Genomic DNA, 15,475 nt, shown 5'->3' with positions numbered 1-15,475 from the left:
GTTAGTATTACCCCCCTTTAGGTCTAGGATACCCCCCTAACCCCCCCTAATAAAGTTTTAACCCCTTGATCACCCCCTGTCACCAGTGTCACTAAGCGATCATTTTTCTGATCGCTGTATTAGTGTCGCTGGTGACGCTAGTTAGTGAGGTAAATATTTAGGTTCGCCGTCAGCGTTTTATAGCGACAGGGACCCCCATATACTATCTAATAAATGTTTTAACCCCTTGATTGCCCCCTAGTTAACCCTTTCACCACTGATCACCGTATAACTGTTACGGGTGACGCTGGTTAGTTTGTTTATTTTTTATAGTGTCAGGGCACCCGCCGTTTATTACCGAATAAAGGTTTAGCCCCCTGATCGCCCGGCGGTGATATACGTCGCCCCAGGCAGCGTCAGATTAGCGCCAGTACCGCTAACACCCACGCACGCAGCATACACCTCCCTTAGTGGTATAGTATCTGATCGGATCAATATCTGATCCGATCAGATCTATACTAGCGTCCCCAGCAGTTTAGGGTTCCCAAAAACACAGTGTTAGCGGGATCAGCCCAGATACCTGCTAGCACCTGCGTTTTGCCCCTCCGCCCGGCCCAGCCCAAGTGCAGTATCGATCGATCACTGTCACTCACAAAACACTAAACGCATAACTGCAGCGTTCGCAGAGTCAGGCCTGATCCCTGCGATCGCTAACAGTTTTTTTGGTAGCATTTTGGTGAACTGGCAAGCACCAGCCCCAGGCAGCGTCAGGTTAGCGCCAGTAGCGCTAACACCCACGCACGCACCGTACAGCTCCCTTAGTGGTATAGTATCTGATCGGATCAATATCTGATCCGATCGGATCTATACTAGCGTCCCCAGCAGTTTAGGGTTCCCAAAAACGCAGTGTTAGCGGGATCAGCCCAGATACCTGCTAGCACCTGCGTTTTGCCCCTCCGCCTGGCCCGGCCCAGCCCACCCAAGTGCAGTATCGATCGATCACTGACACTTACAAAACACTAAACGCATAACTGCAGCGTTCGCAGAGTCAGGCCTGATCCCTGCGATCGCTAACAGTTTTTTTGGTAGTATTTTGGTGAACTGGCAAGCACCAGCCCCAAGCAGCGTCAGATTAGCGCCAGTACTGCTAACACCCACGCACGCACCGTACACCTCCCTTAGTGGTATAGTATCTGAACGGATCAATATCTGATCCGATCAGATCTATACTGGCGTCCCCAGCAGTTTAGGGTTCCCAAAAACGCAGTGTTAGCGGGATCAGCCCAGATATCTGCTAGCACCTGCATTTTGCCCCTCCGCCCAGCCCAGCCCACCCAAGTGCAGTATCGATCGATCACTGTCACTTACAAAACACTAAACGCATAACTGCAGCGTTCGCAGAGTCAGGCCTGATCCCTGCCATCGCTAACAGTTTTTTTGGTAGCTTTTTATTGAACTGGCAAGCGCCAGCGGCCTAGTACACCCCGGTCGTAGTCAAACCAGCACTGCAGTAACACTTGGTGACGTGGCGAGTCCTATAAGTGCAGTTCAAGCTGGTGAGGTGGCAAGCACAAGTAGTGTCCCGCTGCCACCAAGAAGACAAACACAGGCCCGTCGTGCCCATAATGCCCTTCCTGCTGCATTCGCCAATCCTAATTGGGAACCCACGCTTCTGCAGCGCCCGTACTTCCCCCATTCACATCCCCAACCAAATGCAGTCGGCTGCATGAGAGGCATTTTCTTTATGTCCTCCCGAGTACCCCTACCCAACGAACCCCCCCAAAAAAGATGTCGTGTCTGCAGCAAGCGCGGATATAGGCGTGACACCCGCTATTATTGTCCCTCCTGTCCTGACAATCCTGGTCTTTGCATTGGTGAATGTTTTGAACGCTACCATACACTAGTTGAGTGTTAGCGTAGGGTACAGCATTGCACAGACTAGGCACACTTTCACAGGGTCTCCCAAGATGCCATCGCATTTTGAGAGACCCGAACCTGGAACCGGTTACCGTTATAAAAGTTACAGTTACAAAAAAAGTGTAAAAAAAAAAAATATATATAAAATAAAAAAAAATAGTTGTCGTTTTATTGTTCTCTCTCTCTCTATTCTCTCTCTCTTATTCTGCTCTTTTTTACTGTATTCTATTCTGCAATGTTTTATTGTTATTATGTTTTATCATGTTTGCTTTTCAGGTATGCAATTTTTTATACTTTACCGTTTACTGTGCTTTATTGTTAACCATTTTTTTGTCTTCAGGTACACCATTCACGATTTTGAATGGTTATACCAGAATGATGCCTGCAGGTTTAGGTATCATCTTGGTATCATTCTTTTCAGCCAGCGGTCGGCTTTCATGTAAAAGCAATCCTAGTGGCTAATTAGCCTCTAGACTGCTTTTACAAGCCGTGGGAGGGAATGCCCCCCCCCACCGTCTTCCGTGTTTTTCTCTGGCTCTCCTGTCTCAACAGGGAACCTGAGAATGCAGCCGGTGATTCAGCCAGCTGACCATAGAGCTGATCAGAGACCAGAGTGGCTCCAAACATCTCTATGGCCTAAGAAACCGGAAGCTACGATCGTTTTATGACTTAGATTTCGCCGGATGTAAATAGCGCCATTGGGAAATTGGGGAAGCATTTTATCACACCGATCTTGGTGTCATCAGATGCTTTGAGGGCAGAGGAGAGATCTAGGGTCTAATAGACCCCAATTTTTTCAAAAAAGAGTACCTGTCACTACCTATTGCTATCATAGGGGATATTTGCATTCCCCGAGATAACAAAAAATGAAAGGAACAGTTTAAAAATAAGATAAAAAAGCAAAAAAATAATAAAGAAAAAAAAAAAAGCACCCCTGTCGCCCCCTGCTCTCGCGCTAAGGCGAACGCAAACGGCGGTCTGTCGTCAAACGTAAACAGCAATTGCACCATGCATGTGAGGTATCGCCGCGAAGGTCAGATCGAGGGCAGTAATTTTTGCAGTAGACCTCCTCTGTAAATCTAAAGTGGTAACCTGTAAAGGCTTTTAAAGGCTTTTAAAATTGCATTTATTTTGTTGCCACTGCACGTTTGTGCGCAATTTTAAAGCATGTCATGTTTGGTATCCATGTACTCGGCCTAAGATCATCTTTTTTATTTCATCAAACATTTGGGCAATATAGTGTGTTTTAGTGCATTAAAATTTAAAAAAGTGTGTTTTTTCCCCAAAAAATGCGTTTGAAAAATCGCTGCGCAAATACTGTGTGAAAAAAAAAACTGAAACACCCACCATTTTAATCTGTAGGGCATTTGCTTTAAAAAAATATATAATGTTTGGGGGTTCAAAGTAATTTTTTTGCAAAAAAAAAATAACTTTTTCATGTAAACAATGAGTGTCAGAAAGGGCTTTGTCTTCAAGTGGTTAGAAGAGTTGGTGATGTGTGACATAAGCTTCTAAATGTTGTGCATAAAATGCCAGGACAGTTCAAAACCCCCCCAAATGACCCCATTTTGGAAAGTAGACACCCCAAGCTATTTTCTGAGAGGCATGTCGAGTCCATGGAATATTTTATATTGGGACACAAGTTGCGGGAAAGAGACAAATTTTTTTTTTTTTTTTTTGCACAAAGTTGTCACTAAATGATATATTGCTCAAACATGCCATGGGAATATGTGAAATTACACCCCAAAATACATTCTGCTGCTTCTCCTGAGTACGGAGATACCACATGTGTGAGACTTTTTGGGAGCCTAGCCGCGTACGGGACCCCGAAAACCAAGCACCGCCTTCAGGCTTTCTAAGGGCGTGAATTTTTGATTTCACTCTTCACTGCCTATCACAGTTTCGGAGGCCATGGAAAGCCCAGGTGGCACAAAACCCCCCCAAATGACCCCATTTTGGAAAGTAGACACCCAAAGCTATTTGCTGAGAGGTATAGTGAGTATTTTGCAGACCTCACTTTTTGTCACAAAGTTTTGAAAATTGAAAAAAGAAAAAAAAAAAAAGTTTTTCCTTGTCTTTCTTCATTTTCAAAAACAAATGAGAGCTGCAAAATACTCACCATGCCTCTCAGCAAATAGCTTGGGGTGTCTACTTTCCAAAATGGGGTCATTTGGGGGGGTTTTGTGCCACCTGGGCATTCCATGGCCTCCGAAACTGTGATAGGCAGTGAAGAGTGAAATCAAAAATTTTCACCCTTGGAAATCCTGAAGGCGGTGCTTGGTTTTCGGGGCCCCGTACGCGGCTAGGCTCCCAAAAAGTCCCACACATGTGGTATCCCCATACTCAGGAGAAGCAGCTAAATGTATTTTGGGGTGCAATTCCACATATGCCCATGCCCTGTGTGAGCAATATATCATTTAGTGACAACTTTGTGCAAAAAAAAAAAAAAAAAAGTGTCACTTTCCCGCAACTTGTGTCAAAATATAAAATATTCCATGGACTCAATATGCCTCTCAGCAAATAGCTTGGGGTGTCTACTTTCCAAAATGGGGTCATTTGGGGGGGTTTTTGCCACCTGGGCATTCCATGGCCTCTGAAACTGTGATAGGCAGTGAAGAGTGAAATCAAAAATTTACACCCTTAGAAATCCTGAAGGCGGTGCTTGGTTTTTGGGGCCCCGTACGCGGCTAAGCTCCCAAAAAGTCCCACACATGTGGTATCCCCATACTCAGGAGAAGCAGCTGAATGTATTTTGGGGTGCAATTCCACATAGGCCCATGGCCTGTGTGAGCAATATATCATTTAGTGACAACTTTTTGTAAATATTTTTTTTTTTTTTTGTCATTATTCAATCACTTGGGACAAAAAAAATAAATATTCAATGGGTTCAACATGCCTCTCAGCAATTTCCTTGGGGTGTCTACTTTCCAAAATGGGGTCATTTGGGGGGGGTTTGTACTGCCCTGCCATTTTAGCACCTCAAGAAATGACATAGGCAGTCATAAACTAAAAGCTGTGTAAATTACAGAAAATGTACCCTAGTTTGTAGACGCTATAACTTTTGCGCAAACCAATAAATATATGCTTATTGACATTTTTGTTACCAAAGACATGTGGCCGAATACATTTTGGCCTAAATGTATGACTAAAATTTAGTTTATTGGATTTTTTTTATAACAAAATGTAGAAAATATCATTTTTTTTCAAAATTTTCGGTCTTTTTCCGTTTATAGCGCAAAAAATAAAAACTGCAGAGGTGATCAAATACCATCAAAAGAAAGCTCTATTTGTGGGAAGAAAAGGACGCAAATTTTGTTTGGGTACAGCATTGCATGACCGCGCAATTAGCAGTTAAAGCGACGCAGTGCCAAATTGGAAAAAGACCTCTGGTCCTTAGGCAGCATAATGGTCCGGGGCTCAAGTGGTTAAGAAAACAGCAACATTTGTAATAGATGCTCCTTTTTTCCCCTTGCAGGAGAACAGGCCACAGAGTAATAGAAATATATGTAATATTAGTTGTCTGTCATTTGCATTCTATAGTTCATTTGATCACTGAAGAAACCAAACACAGATATACGACCTTGCTTGTCTTCGCACTCAGCAGGTGACTGAATTAAAATAGGGTCTGTATTAAAAATCCTCAGCACAGACTGTGTAACAAGCGTTTCCGTTTAACATGCTTATTTGATTCAGGATTGCTTCAATGTACTCTGCTCAAATAATGATTTCTCACTTATTTGGGCTTTCAGAAATTTATGTTTTTGACTAAGCAAAAGAAAAGAGGAAGAAAAGCTTCTGAGAACACACGTAATTAAATGGCTGGAGCAGGAAAAAGATTCCGTTTTTCAAATTAAATTTAAAAGCTTGCCCTAGTGAGTTAAAAAGATTGGCAATTTTTTACAAATAACATCAGTGGGCCATTTGGAGACAGAAATCCAGCCGTATTGGAATGGAGTCATTAGGCAATACATTTATTTTGAAGCCAATTAACCTTTTGTCAGAGAAATGTCGGCGCTGTAATGATTTCAGCAGTGGAGGTCAGCCTCTAACAGAGGCATGTATGACAGCGATTACGTTGCTTGACATATGCTGCAGACTAAAAGCACCGTCTCTGAATGAGAATCTGCCTTCGTTTATATTCTGCTCTGCATTTCCTAGGGAGCAGCCAATTTTGACCTATCCATTTAGGTAATTAAAGCTTCCATTTGGAAGTGTCCTGCAGGAAGGTGAAATTTGGGGGAGATAAATGGCTACTGCTCGCAATGTGCAATCACTTGATGGACTGCCTGAAACAGCCAGGGTTGCCAGGTCCTCATAAAAATAAAGATGAATTGATGCATGAGATAATTCTCCGAGGCAAAGAGGCTCTGTCATCTTCTTTTCTTATGGAAGATAATTTAATCGTTAGCCAAGGTGGCTGGCTGACACCCGGGGCCTGCTTATGAACAGCTTCCACCATACACTTTCATTTGCCAATGAATTACTTAGGTTTATTTACTTATAAGCTAACTTTGTTTGGCAATAGAAGATGTCACTTCAATAAGCACAGCTGGCAGTCACAGCTGTGCTCTCACTTACCTTCCAGGCTATTTTGTTTCCTTTCGTATCATGCTCAAGGGCGATTGGAAAGTCTCCTCGCTCATAAAACTTGCGAAAAGCCGTGGGCTTTGCAGGTCGTTCTTTGAATGCTCCTGCTGCTGGGGGGCCTCTAACCTGCAAAAGATAAAGTAATGCATGTATCAGGGCACCGATAAACACAAACAGGCTCATATATGATATTTTTTCACATTTGTAGAGCACCGAGCATTGGGGAAAATGACATTTTATGCTAAACAGTTATATACGGAATGGGTTAGCCTACTGTGATTCAGTAGGAAGGCTCTTAAAAAAAAAAAAAAAAAAAAAACAATGTTCTTGTAGCAAGCAATTTCTAAATGAATGTCTCCATAATAAAATTCACAATGTCCTTCACATATCGATCCAGATAAACAGTCCAAGAAAATGTTCTCAAATCATGCAGGAAATTGATTAATGCAAGCAAAGCATTGAAGATTTTGTTGTGAGTTTAACCAAAGAAAGATTGGGTGTGTGGAGCTAGACATTTACTGTGAGGCTAGAGATTTACTGCAGTTTTTTTTTTTAAATTACTCATCAATAACAATCGATGAAAGATAATTTTTTCCTTTTATTAGTTCTACCAATGAAATATGTATCAAAATATATTTCTACATCCAAAAATTACCTTTGTAAATGTCAAAGGAAAACAGCCTCTGATTGCAGAGCACCTCTTCCTGGCTATACAATTATTCCAGGGCAGTCACTTCACCTAGGAAGCTTTATGACCCATGATTGAGTATATCCGCTCCTCAGAAAAATATTTAGTTACTAGGGCACATATATTACTTGGTGCATTTCTCCTTTTTTAGTTGCCCTGCTTGGGGTGCTGTGTGTACATTATTGAGGGAAAAAATGAACTTAAATGATTTTGGCAAATGGCTGCACTATAACAAAGAGTGAAAAATTTAAGGGGGTCTGAATACTTTCCGCCCCCACTGTATGTACTAAAGCTGTGCTAAAAATATATTTTTTAGATTTTGCCCACATATAAATTGGGGCACAGGGCATTATATCTTCAGATCCTAATAGGGACCCTTCGTATCTAAACAAAATATTAATCTAGTCACTGGATAAAAACACTTAAAATGGTTAAACTTTCAGTCTATTAATCCATGATTTATAGCACTGTCCATCAATCTGGCTGACACCTTCAATTTAACTGGCATTAATTTCATTAGCAAAACTACAAGTCAAAAGTAATCGTATTGTTTGACTTCTTTAGGTTCATTAATGCAACCTATTTAAAAAATGTAGCCAATGACAAGGAAAATGGTTTGTCTAACACTTATCACTCAATCATAATGCAATGGGACTTTGGTGAAGCAGAAAGCAAGGCACTAATGGAACTTTATATTACAGGGTGTATTAATAACCACCTTTTCTGCTCGAGGGCTCCTTCTCTAATTCTTTACATTAATACAGCATTAAAGTGAACATGTCCACATTAAATTGTTAGTTCACCTTTATCAAATAATAACCTATAGTACGCAGTACCTAAATACCATTGCATAATTCTAAAGGAATCAGCTTTAACAAATATGCTTTAATGCTATTACCATACCTGTATGCCATATTTGCAATGAGTGAAACCTCCCCTAAAACCCCTAAAAGTTTTTTTAAACTCTGCACTATCTTCTTTCTAGGACAGAGAAGCCATTAGGGCAGATGCCCCCTAGCCTTACAGGAGCAAGTGCCATCCTTCTACTGAACCCTACACATGAGCCCTGATTCTCACAGATGAGCTCATTAGCTGTAACAGGAGGTGGAACACACTGCGCATTTACGGGGCTCAGCAGAAGGATGGTGCTCACTCCTGTACTGCTAGGGGATATTGGTCCTAGCGGCTGTCCCATCCTAGACAGAAGACAAGACAGCTTGAAAAACTGTTAGGGGGTTTCAGGGGAGGCTTCTCTTGTGATCAATAAAACAAACAGTAGAACTAAAGTGTATGGTACTATTACAAGCAATAGCCACCACAAACAAGAATTACAGTCCAGAGAAGTTATGAGGGGGAAAGCAGCCCAATGGTTAAGGGTACATGAGATCATGCTGCTGCAAAGAAATGCAGGGTCTCCACAGAACTACAAAAAAGAAAACCAACAAAAGTACATTGATCTCATCTAATAAAATCAAGTTACATGCATTGGGTTAAAAGTAATGTGTCAACTCACAGAGTTCTAGCTTGTCACAGTGCCCATCAGGCCAGAGGGAGCCTGTCAGATTCACTGTGCATATTGTGGCCAGTAGTGTGGTTCAGGTGAAACACATGCAGCTGTCAATTCCTCAGAGGGGGCACACTCCAAGCATTTGGAGATTGGTGGTGATGTCAGTCTGTCAGCAGTCTGTCAGCAGTACCTCTGTGGGGTCCAATTGGTGACAAAGGAAGTAGGCTTGATAAAGCGAGGAGGCTTGATAAAGAGTGTAATACATTGTTGGCCTCCCTCTTGTCACTACCTGTACCTTGTTTGTGCATGGTGACAAGTTGGAACACTGTTGCCAATTTGCTTTTAACCCAACAATTGTAACTTGATTTTATTGCAGGAGATATGAGCATTCTTGTCTGTTTGCTATTTTCATTGGGAAAATGACCTAGAGGAATTGATTTCTGACCATAGTTTGATTTTCCAGAAATGCATCTTTGCATGTGGTCTGCATAAGAGCCAGGGAACTACCATTTTAAGAAGGCTAACAATGGCAGCCACTTTGCTCCCCTTAGGAAAGGTTTACTTTAACATTTAGCAGCTTCTTAAAGGCCTAAACTTAGCCTTGCCCAAAACAACAAGCAAAGGGCAAAAGACAAGTCACTAGTATTGCCTGTAGGCTCCCTGCCTCTGATCTTTTAACATTTCTTAATTTAGCATTTCTTGTTCTGCACTATGCCTCTGTGTACAGATGACCATTTTGGTACAGAAGCAAAGTTCTGCTTACTCGTGTCACAGCTGCGCTCTAGATGGCAAGTGTTCTAATAACAGTTTGAGGAATATTTAAAAAGCAGCAGGAGAGGAGATCACAGAATGAATAAAAACAGATATTTGTATTGCAGGGCCTTAACCACTTGCCGACCATCTGCCACAGTAGTACTGCGGCAGAATGGCACGACTGGGCGAAATGACGTTATGTAACATCGCTTCGCCCTGTGGCCACTAGGGGGCGCGTGCGCGTCGCACATTTACAGGTGTGTTTCACTAGTGCACCATTACCAAGATCCGTGTTTTAACCACATCAATATCATCATGTTAATTCATTTCCAAAAAACTGTGGCAAAAAAATTTACCTTGGTGTATCTACTTTCCAAAAAAGGGACATTTTATGGCATTTTCTTTGTAGAAATAGAAGAATCTTTTTTTTTAATATATATTTTTTCATTTATAAAGTAAAAAAAAAACTGTAGTTAATAAATGCCACAAATAGAAAGCTATTTCAGCCTAAAATATAAACTATATTACCAAAATTATTGGGATGTCTTTACACGCACATGAACGTTAATGGCATCCCAGCCTTAGTCCGTAAATATTGAGTTGGCCCACCTTTGCAGCTATAACAGCTTCAACTCTTCTGTGAAGGCTGTCCACAAGGTTTAGGAGTGTGTCTATGGGAATGTTTGACCATTCTTCCAGAAGCTCATTTGTGAGGTCACAGACAGATGTCCCAATACTTTTGGTAATATAGCGTGTGTGTGTGTGTATATATATATATATATATATATATATATATATATATATATATGTATAACATTCATTTGGGCACAGTGTTGCATGACCGAGTAATTTTCAATCAAACTGTCACAGCACTGAAAACGAAAAGAGCTCTGCTGTAGGTTACATTAATAGAACTATGTACAGATGCAAATACTGTAAGTAATGTCATGATACAGGCCAAATTAGGACTATCCAAGAGAGATAATAAAAGCAAACAAGCTGCACCCACTAGTAAAATAAGACTGCATGTTTGTTTTAGCTAAGTGCAGTCGATAAACAAGGAGAACCACGTAAATGAAAATGTGTTAAATTGATCTTATATACATTTACGTAAATACACACTTGCATGTGTTAAATAAAAATAGCTACGTAATGTTCCTGAATTGAAAAAAAATAAGACTTCAGTTGGTTGTAAATGAAAAATGAATTCAAGCGCTTAATATTTAACAGCAGTTTCTTTATTTCTAAAACACAGCATGATGTATGCCAAATTCACCATGACAGATATCTGTATTGTGTTGCAAACTAAGGTATCCTACTAACCATCTCATCTAGGCAGGTCAGCATAGCACTGTCTGACTGCAATTGAAGCACTATTTAGTAACTAAAAACATCCACAGCGGGGTCAAGCCAATAACAGACAATACAAAGAAGACACTTGTTCAGGAATAACAATGATCACAAAGTACATAAATTAAGCTATTTGCTACTCGATCTTTACAGTTAATATGTACCTGTGCAGCTTTATTGCTACACTGCAATAACTGGAAATGGAAATTGGGTGTACAAAGGAGAAGCATTGAACAATACAAGCACAATATAAAATTCTCAATTTATCAGCCATGAATCCATGTTTCGTTTCCTTTTTTATGTTACATTTAAAGTGATTGTCTTGTTTAAAAAACAAAAACAAATAACATATTATACTTACCTGCGGTGTGAAATGGTTTTGCACAGGGCAGCCCGGATCCTCCTCTTCTTAGGTCCCTCGTCGGCTCTCCTGGCCCTCCATCGTGTTGAGTGCCCTCAAAGCTGCAGCTCCATGTGTCCGTTCAGAAATTGAGCTGCCATTCGGCCCTGCTCCCTCTCTCTCCTGATCGGCTAACTGACTTTGATTGACAGCCACGGGAGCCAATGCCGCCGCTGCTGTGTCTCAGCTGATCAGGGTGAGAGTACCGGAAGGCCGAGGTATTCGTGGACATTGCTGGACAAAGATGGGGCTAAGGTAAGTATTATGGGGTGCTGGGGGGGCTGCTACACACAGAAAGCTTTATACCTTAATGCATAGAATGCATTAAGATAGAAAAAATCTTCTGCCTTTACAACTCTTTTAATGATTTAAATAATAGTAGACCCAACTCACCTGAAAATAAGTAAATCACACAACAAACATTTGGCTAAATCTATGGGAGCACCAACATTGTATTTTAAAATTCTGCACATTCTTGAGGCACCCCATTCTAAAAAACTAAAGCGATAGTTTTACATATCACAGGAATAATATCCACACATGTAGGAAACCCAGCGTTAGAGGTGATTTATTCTTAAAAAGCAAATACAGCCTTGAACACTGGTAGTATTATGGTAGTATTCCAGAGTTTCTCTTCTCCCTCACTTTCTCTCCCTCACTCAGCTTATGTGACCCCAGTACTGATGGAGGGGGCAAGGGAAGGGCAAACAAGGATGCAATTTTTAGGAATTTTAAAAAAGCAAACCTGAAGAAACCTGAAGGTAACCAAGGGTCAAGCCAATAACAGACAATACAAAGAAGACACTTGTTCAGGAATAACAATGATCACAAAGTACATAAATTAAGCTATTTACTATTCTCCATTAGTACTCTGAACAATAATGATCTCTCTGCTTAAACTGCACCTACTTCTATAAAATCCTGCTAAGAACCCCCTAACATAAACAGCTCTGGTAGTGGGAGTAGGGTGGGGACAGATTTTTAAAAAAAGGGGTTGTTGATATTGCCTTTTTTTTTTAAGTCACTCTTTGCATGTATTTATAAAACAATATAAGAATAAAATTAATACGGTTATTAGTATAGTATGAAGTTGGATTAGTGGTATTGGGTCTAAGGATGAGCACTAAGCCCTGGTTCACATTGGTGCGATATAGCATGCCGCACCGATTTCCAAAAATAGTTTCTGTACTACTTTTGGCAAATCTGTGCAGAAACCCACACAGATGTCTCTGAAATTGTCCCCAAAATCGAGACTGACATGCGGGAATGAAATTGTGCAAGTTCTTTTATTCCCGCACTTAGTGTAAACCTAGGCTCAACAGTATTTGTTGGCTGGATGGCAGGTCAATTATTTAGCATTTGGAGGAAGTGGGGAAGGCTTTGGCTAATATAATATAAAATGTAATTTAGGTGGAAGGTAGAGGATTATTTAGAGGGTCATCAGTTAATAGTCTGGTTTGATACCATTGAGTGCAATGGAAACATTATAGTATGGATTGTTGGGTATCAGTATTCAAGGTTTTAATTCAAGATTCCCAGCATCAAAGAAATGTAGGACCTGAGTTTCCTTTCCTTATGTAAAGAGGCCTTCACCAATTCCCCATGGTAAACATAAGTTTTGATCTATCTTTGTACTGTCACTCAACGTTACCATTATGCTTTTCTTGCCTTGTACTTTTATACTGTACTTATTGCCGTAATACATATTTTATATGGTGACATATCTTCTACAGTATCTTATGCGTGCACATTGTTGCCTATTTATCTTTATAAAGTAACTTGCTGCAGTATATATACTGTATATATATATATATATATATATATATATATATATATATATATATATATATATATATATGGTTGAAGCCCTGTGGCCGATACGGACATGAATAACATTTATAGTTAAGATAAGACTTACCATATGAAATGAACCTGGAAGTGTGGACTTACCATATGAAATGGACCTGAAAGTGTGCCTTGGTCTGATGGACGGTATGCCAAAATAAGGGGACAAAAACATTCAGGTAGGGGTATAGTCTTTTATTGATATTAAGTTATTCATTAAGCCAATTTTGAAAATGCCTGTGCCATCTCCACTTGAGGATTAGGGATATACTGGGCGAAGCAGGCTGACTTCCACCTGCCTAGTCTTTTAATGACGTGGTCTGGGATCCCGTGTCGGGATGCTGCTGAGGCCGCTCCAATATGAAAGGAGTGGCTGGAGTACGGACTAGGGTTAAGGTGAAGGTTGCGGAGAAGTATCCTTATGTGTTTCACAAACTGACAGGCACTTAAGGGTTTGACTGGAAACGGTAGAAGGAGACTGGAGTCCGGTTGTTCAGACAGGAGTGACAGAAGATGATTAAGTGCGGTGACTGGACACCAGTCATTATTGGTTTTGTAAAGGTGAATGTCCACTCCAGAGCCTGCCTGCTGGGTTTTAGAAACCTTGAGGTGGAGGACGAAGTGGTCTTGGTAGCAAACCAAGTGCCGTCTGTGTAGTACTTGGCTTACGGGGTTGTTACAGGTGAACTCGCCAGGTCGCAAGAACCCGTAGTAGGCCAAGTATATGGCTGCTTGTAGGACCGTACTGGGGAGAAGACCAAATGGAGAAGAATTCAGGATGGTCGACATATCCCTAAAGATGGGCCCCGTAATGGGTAAACGTTTGGTACTGACCACCAGTTGGTGTTTCTGAGTGCCACATAGGATGGCTCGGATAGCGTGGGACGAAAACAGTGAAGACTTTGCAGGGTCTTGGAGAGTCAAGAAATGTTGTATGCCGGCTAGGTATAGCCGAATAGTATTATGGGATAAGGCCAGCTGAGTGTGGCAATATGAAATGAAGGCCAGTACTTGCTTGAAATCTGTTGTTCCCTCGGAGCAGGGTGCCGGGAATTTATTGAACGCCCTCCAAGCTGTCTGGTAGGCTTTGAGTGTGTTATGGGACAGTGAGTGATTGATGAGCTGGGTTGCTCCTTGTAAATGTTGAACTAGTCCAGGGTCAGCTGAGACCAAATGGGGATATGGGGCTGACACTGGGTCGGCTCCGGGAACCTGTTTGAAAAAGGAAGTGTAATTAAAACGTGACAGTGCGTCTGCAGCTAGGTTGTATTTGCCTGGAATAAATGAGCAGTGGATATTAAATTGATGTTGCAAAGACAGTTGTACCAATCTGCACTGAAGGAAATCACTGCTAGGGACTTGGACCTGCCTTTGTTGATAATGTCTGCCGTGGCCTGATTGTCGGTGGTGAAGACCACAGTTTGCCCTGTCCAATGATGACCCCAGAGCTGTGCGGCTGCCACTATGGGATAGAGCTCGAAGAGGGAGGATGTTCGGTTGAAGCCAGGTATCAACAGTATCTGCGGAGGCCAGGGTCCTGAAAACCATTGGTGGCCAAAAGCCTGTAGAAGCTGCAGCATCTGTCACCACCTGGGGTGAAAGGGACGAAACCGTAGGTATAAATAGGGATATACCATTCCAGGCGGAAAGGAATTCCTCCCACATAGATAGGTCCACTATTGCTGCGGTATCTAGATTTAGGATCTGATCGGGGTCTTGTGTTTGTGACAGAAATACCAGCAGACGTGACACAAAGATGCGACCTTGTGGAATGATTCGCATGGCGAAATTAAGCATTCCCAGGAGAGATTGCAGCTGCTTTTTAGTACACCCCCTAGTGTAGGTGAATTCTTGGAGGACCGCCCTAATGCGGATTAGTTTGTCGAGGGGGAGACTGGCCTGCATGGTGCAGGTGTCTAAGTTGACCCCGAGAAAGTTGATGTTGTGTGCTGGACCCTCGACTTTATGCTTAGCGATGGGTACATTGAGATTTCCGAATACGACTCTGAGTTTGTCGAGGTCTCCTGGGGGCATGCTGGGTGGTTCTATTAGTAAGAAGTCGTCCAGGTAATGGATGACCTCTTGACACTGAGCTTTGTGCAAGAGTATCCAGGCGAGGGACTGAGCGAATGTGTCGAAGAGCCAAGGGTTACTCTTTGAACCGAAAGTCAATTTTGTGGCAAAATAGTATACCTCCTTCCACTTGATGCCATGCCAGCACCAAAGGGATGGGTGGATAGGCAGGAGCTTAAAGGCGTCTGAGATGTCGGATTTGGAGAGCCAGGCACCTGTGCCTGCTTTGATGATCACTTGGATTGCCATATCCACCGAGGAATATTTCAGGGAGAACTCTTCAGAGGGGATTAGGGAATTGAGACTGGGGATGTGGGAAGAATGAGGCACAGACAGGTCATACACCAAACGTAGTTTATTTGAGAACTTGCCCTTG

The 15,475-nt window shown here is 41.8% G+C and overlaps 1 protein-coding gene across 1 annotated transcript in view; it reads right to left on the bottom strand.

The window, feature by feature from the left end:
* Positions 1-15,475, bottom strand: part of PACRG (parkin coregulated) — an 803,955-nt gene that overhangs the window by 579,323 nt on the left and 209,157 nt on the right. The window contains exon 2 of the mRNA XM_073627473.1: positions 6,475-6,609. Coding sequence (XP_073483574.1) covers positions 6,475-6,609 — 135 coding nt within the window. The remainder of the gene's footprint in view (positions 1-6,474; positions 6,610-15,475) is intronic.

This window comes from Aquarana catesbeiana, linkage group LG04, assembly GCF_042186555.1.
Source record: "Aquarana catesbeiana isolate 2022-GZ linkage group LG04, ASM4218655v1, whole genome shotgun sequence".
Lineage (NCBI taxonomy): Eukaryota > Metazoa > Chordata > Amphibia > Anura > Ranidae > Aquarana > Aquarana catesbeiana.
Note: the sequence above shows the minus strand (reverse complement) of the source record. Positions and strands in the feature narration are given on the sequence as shown.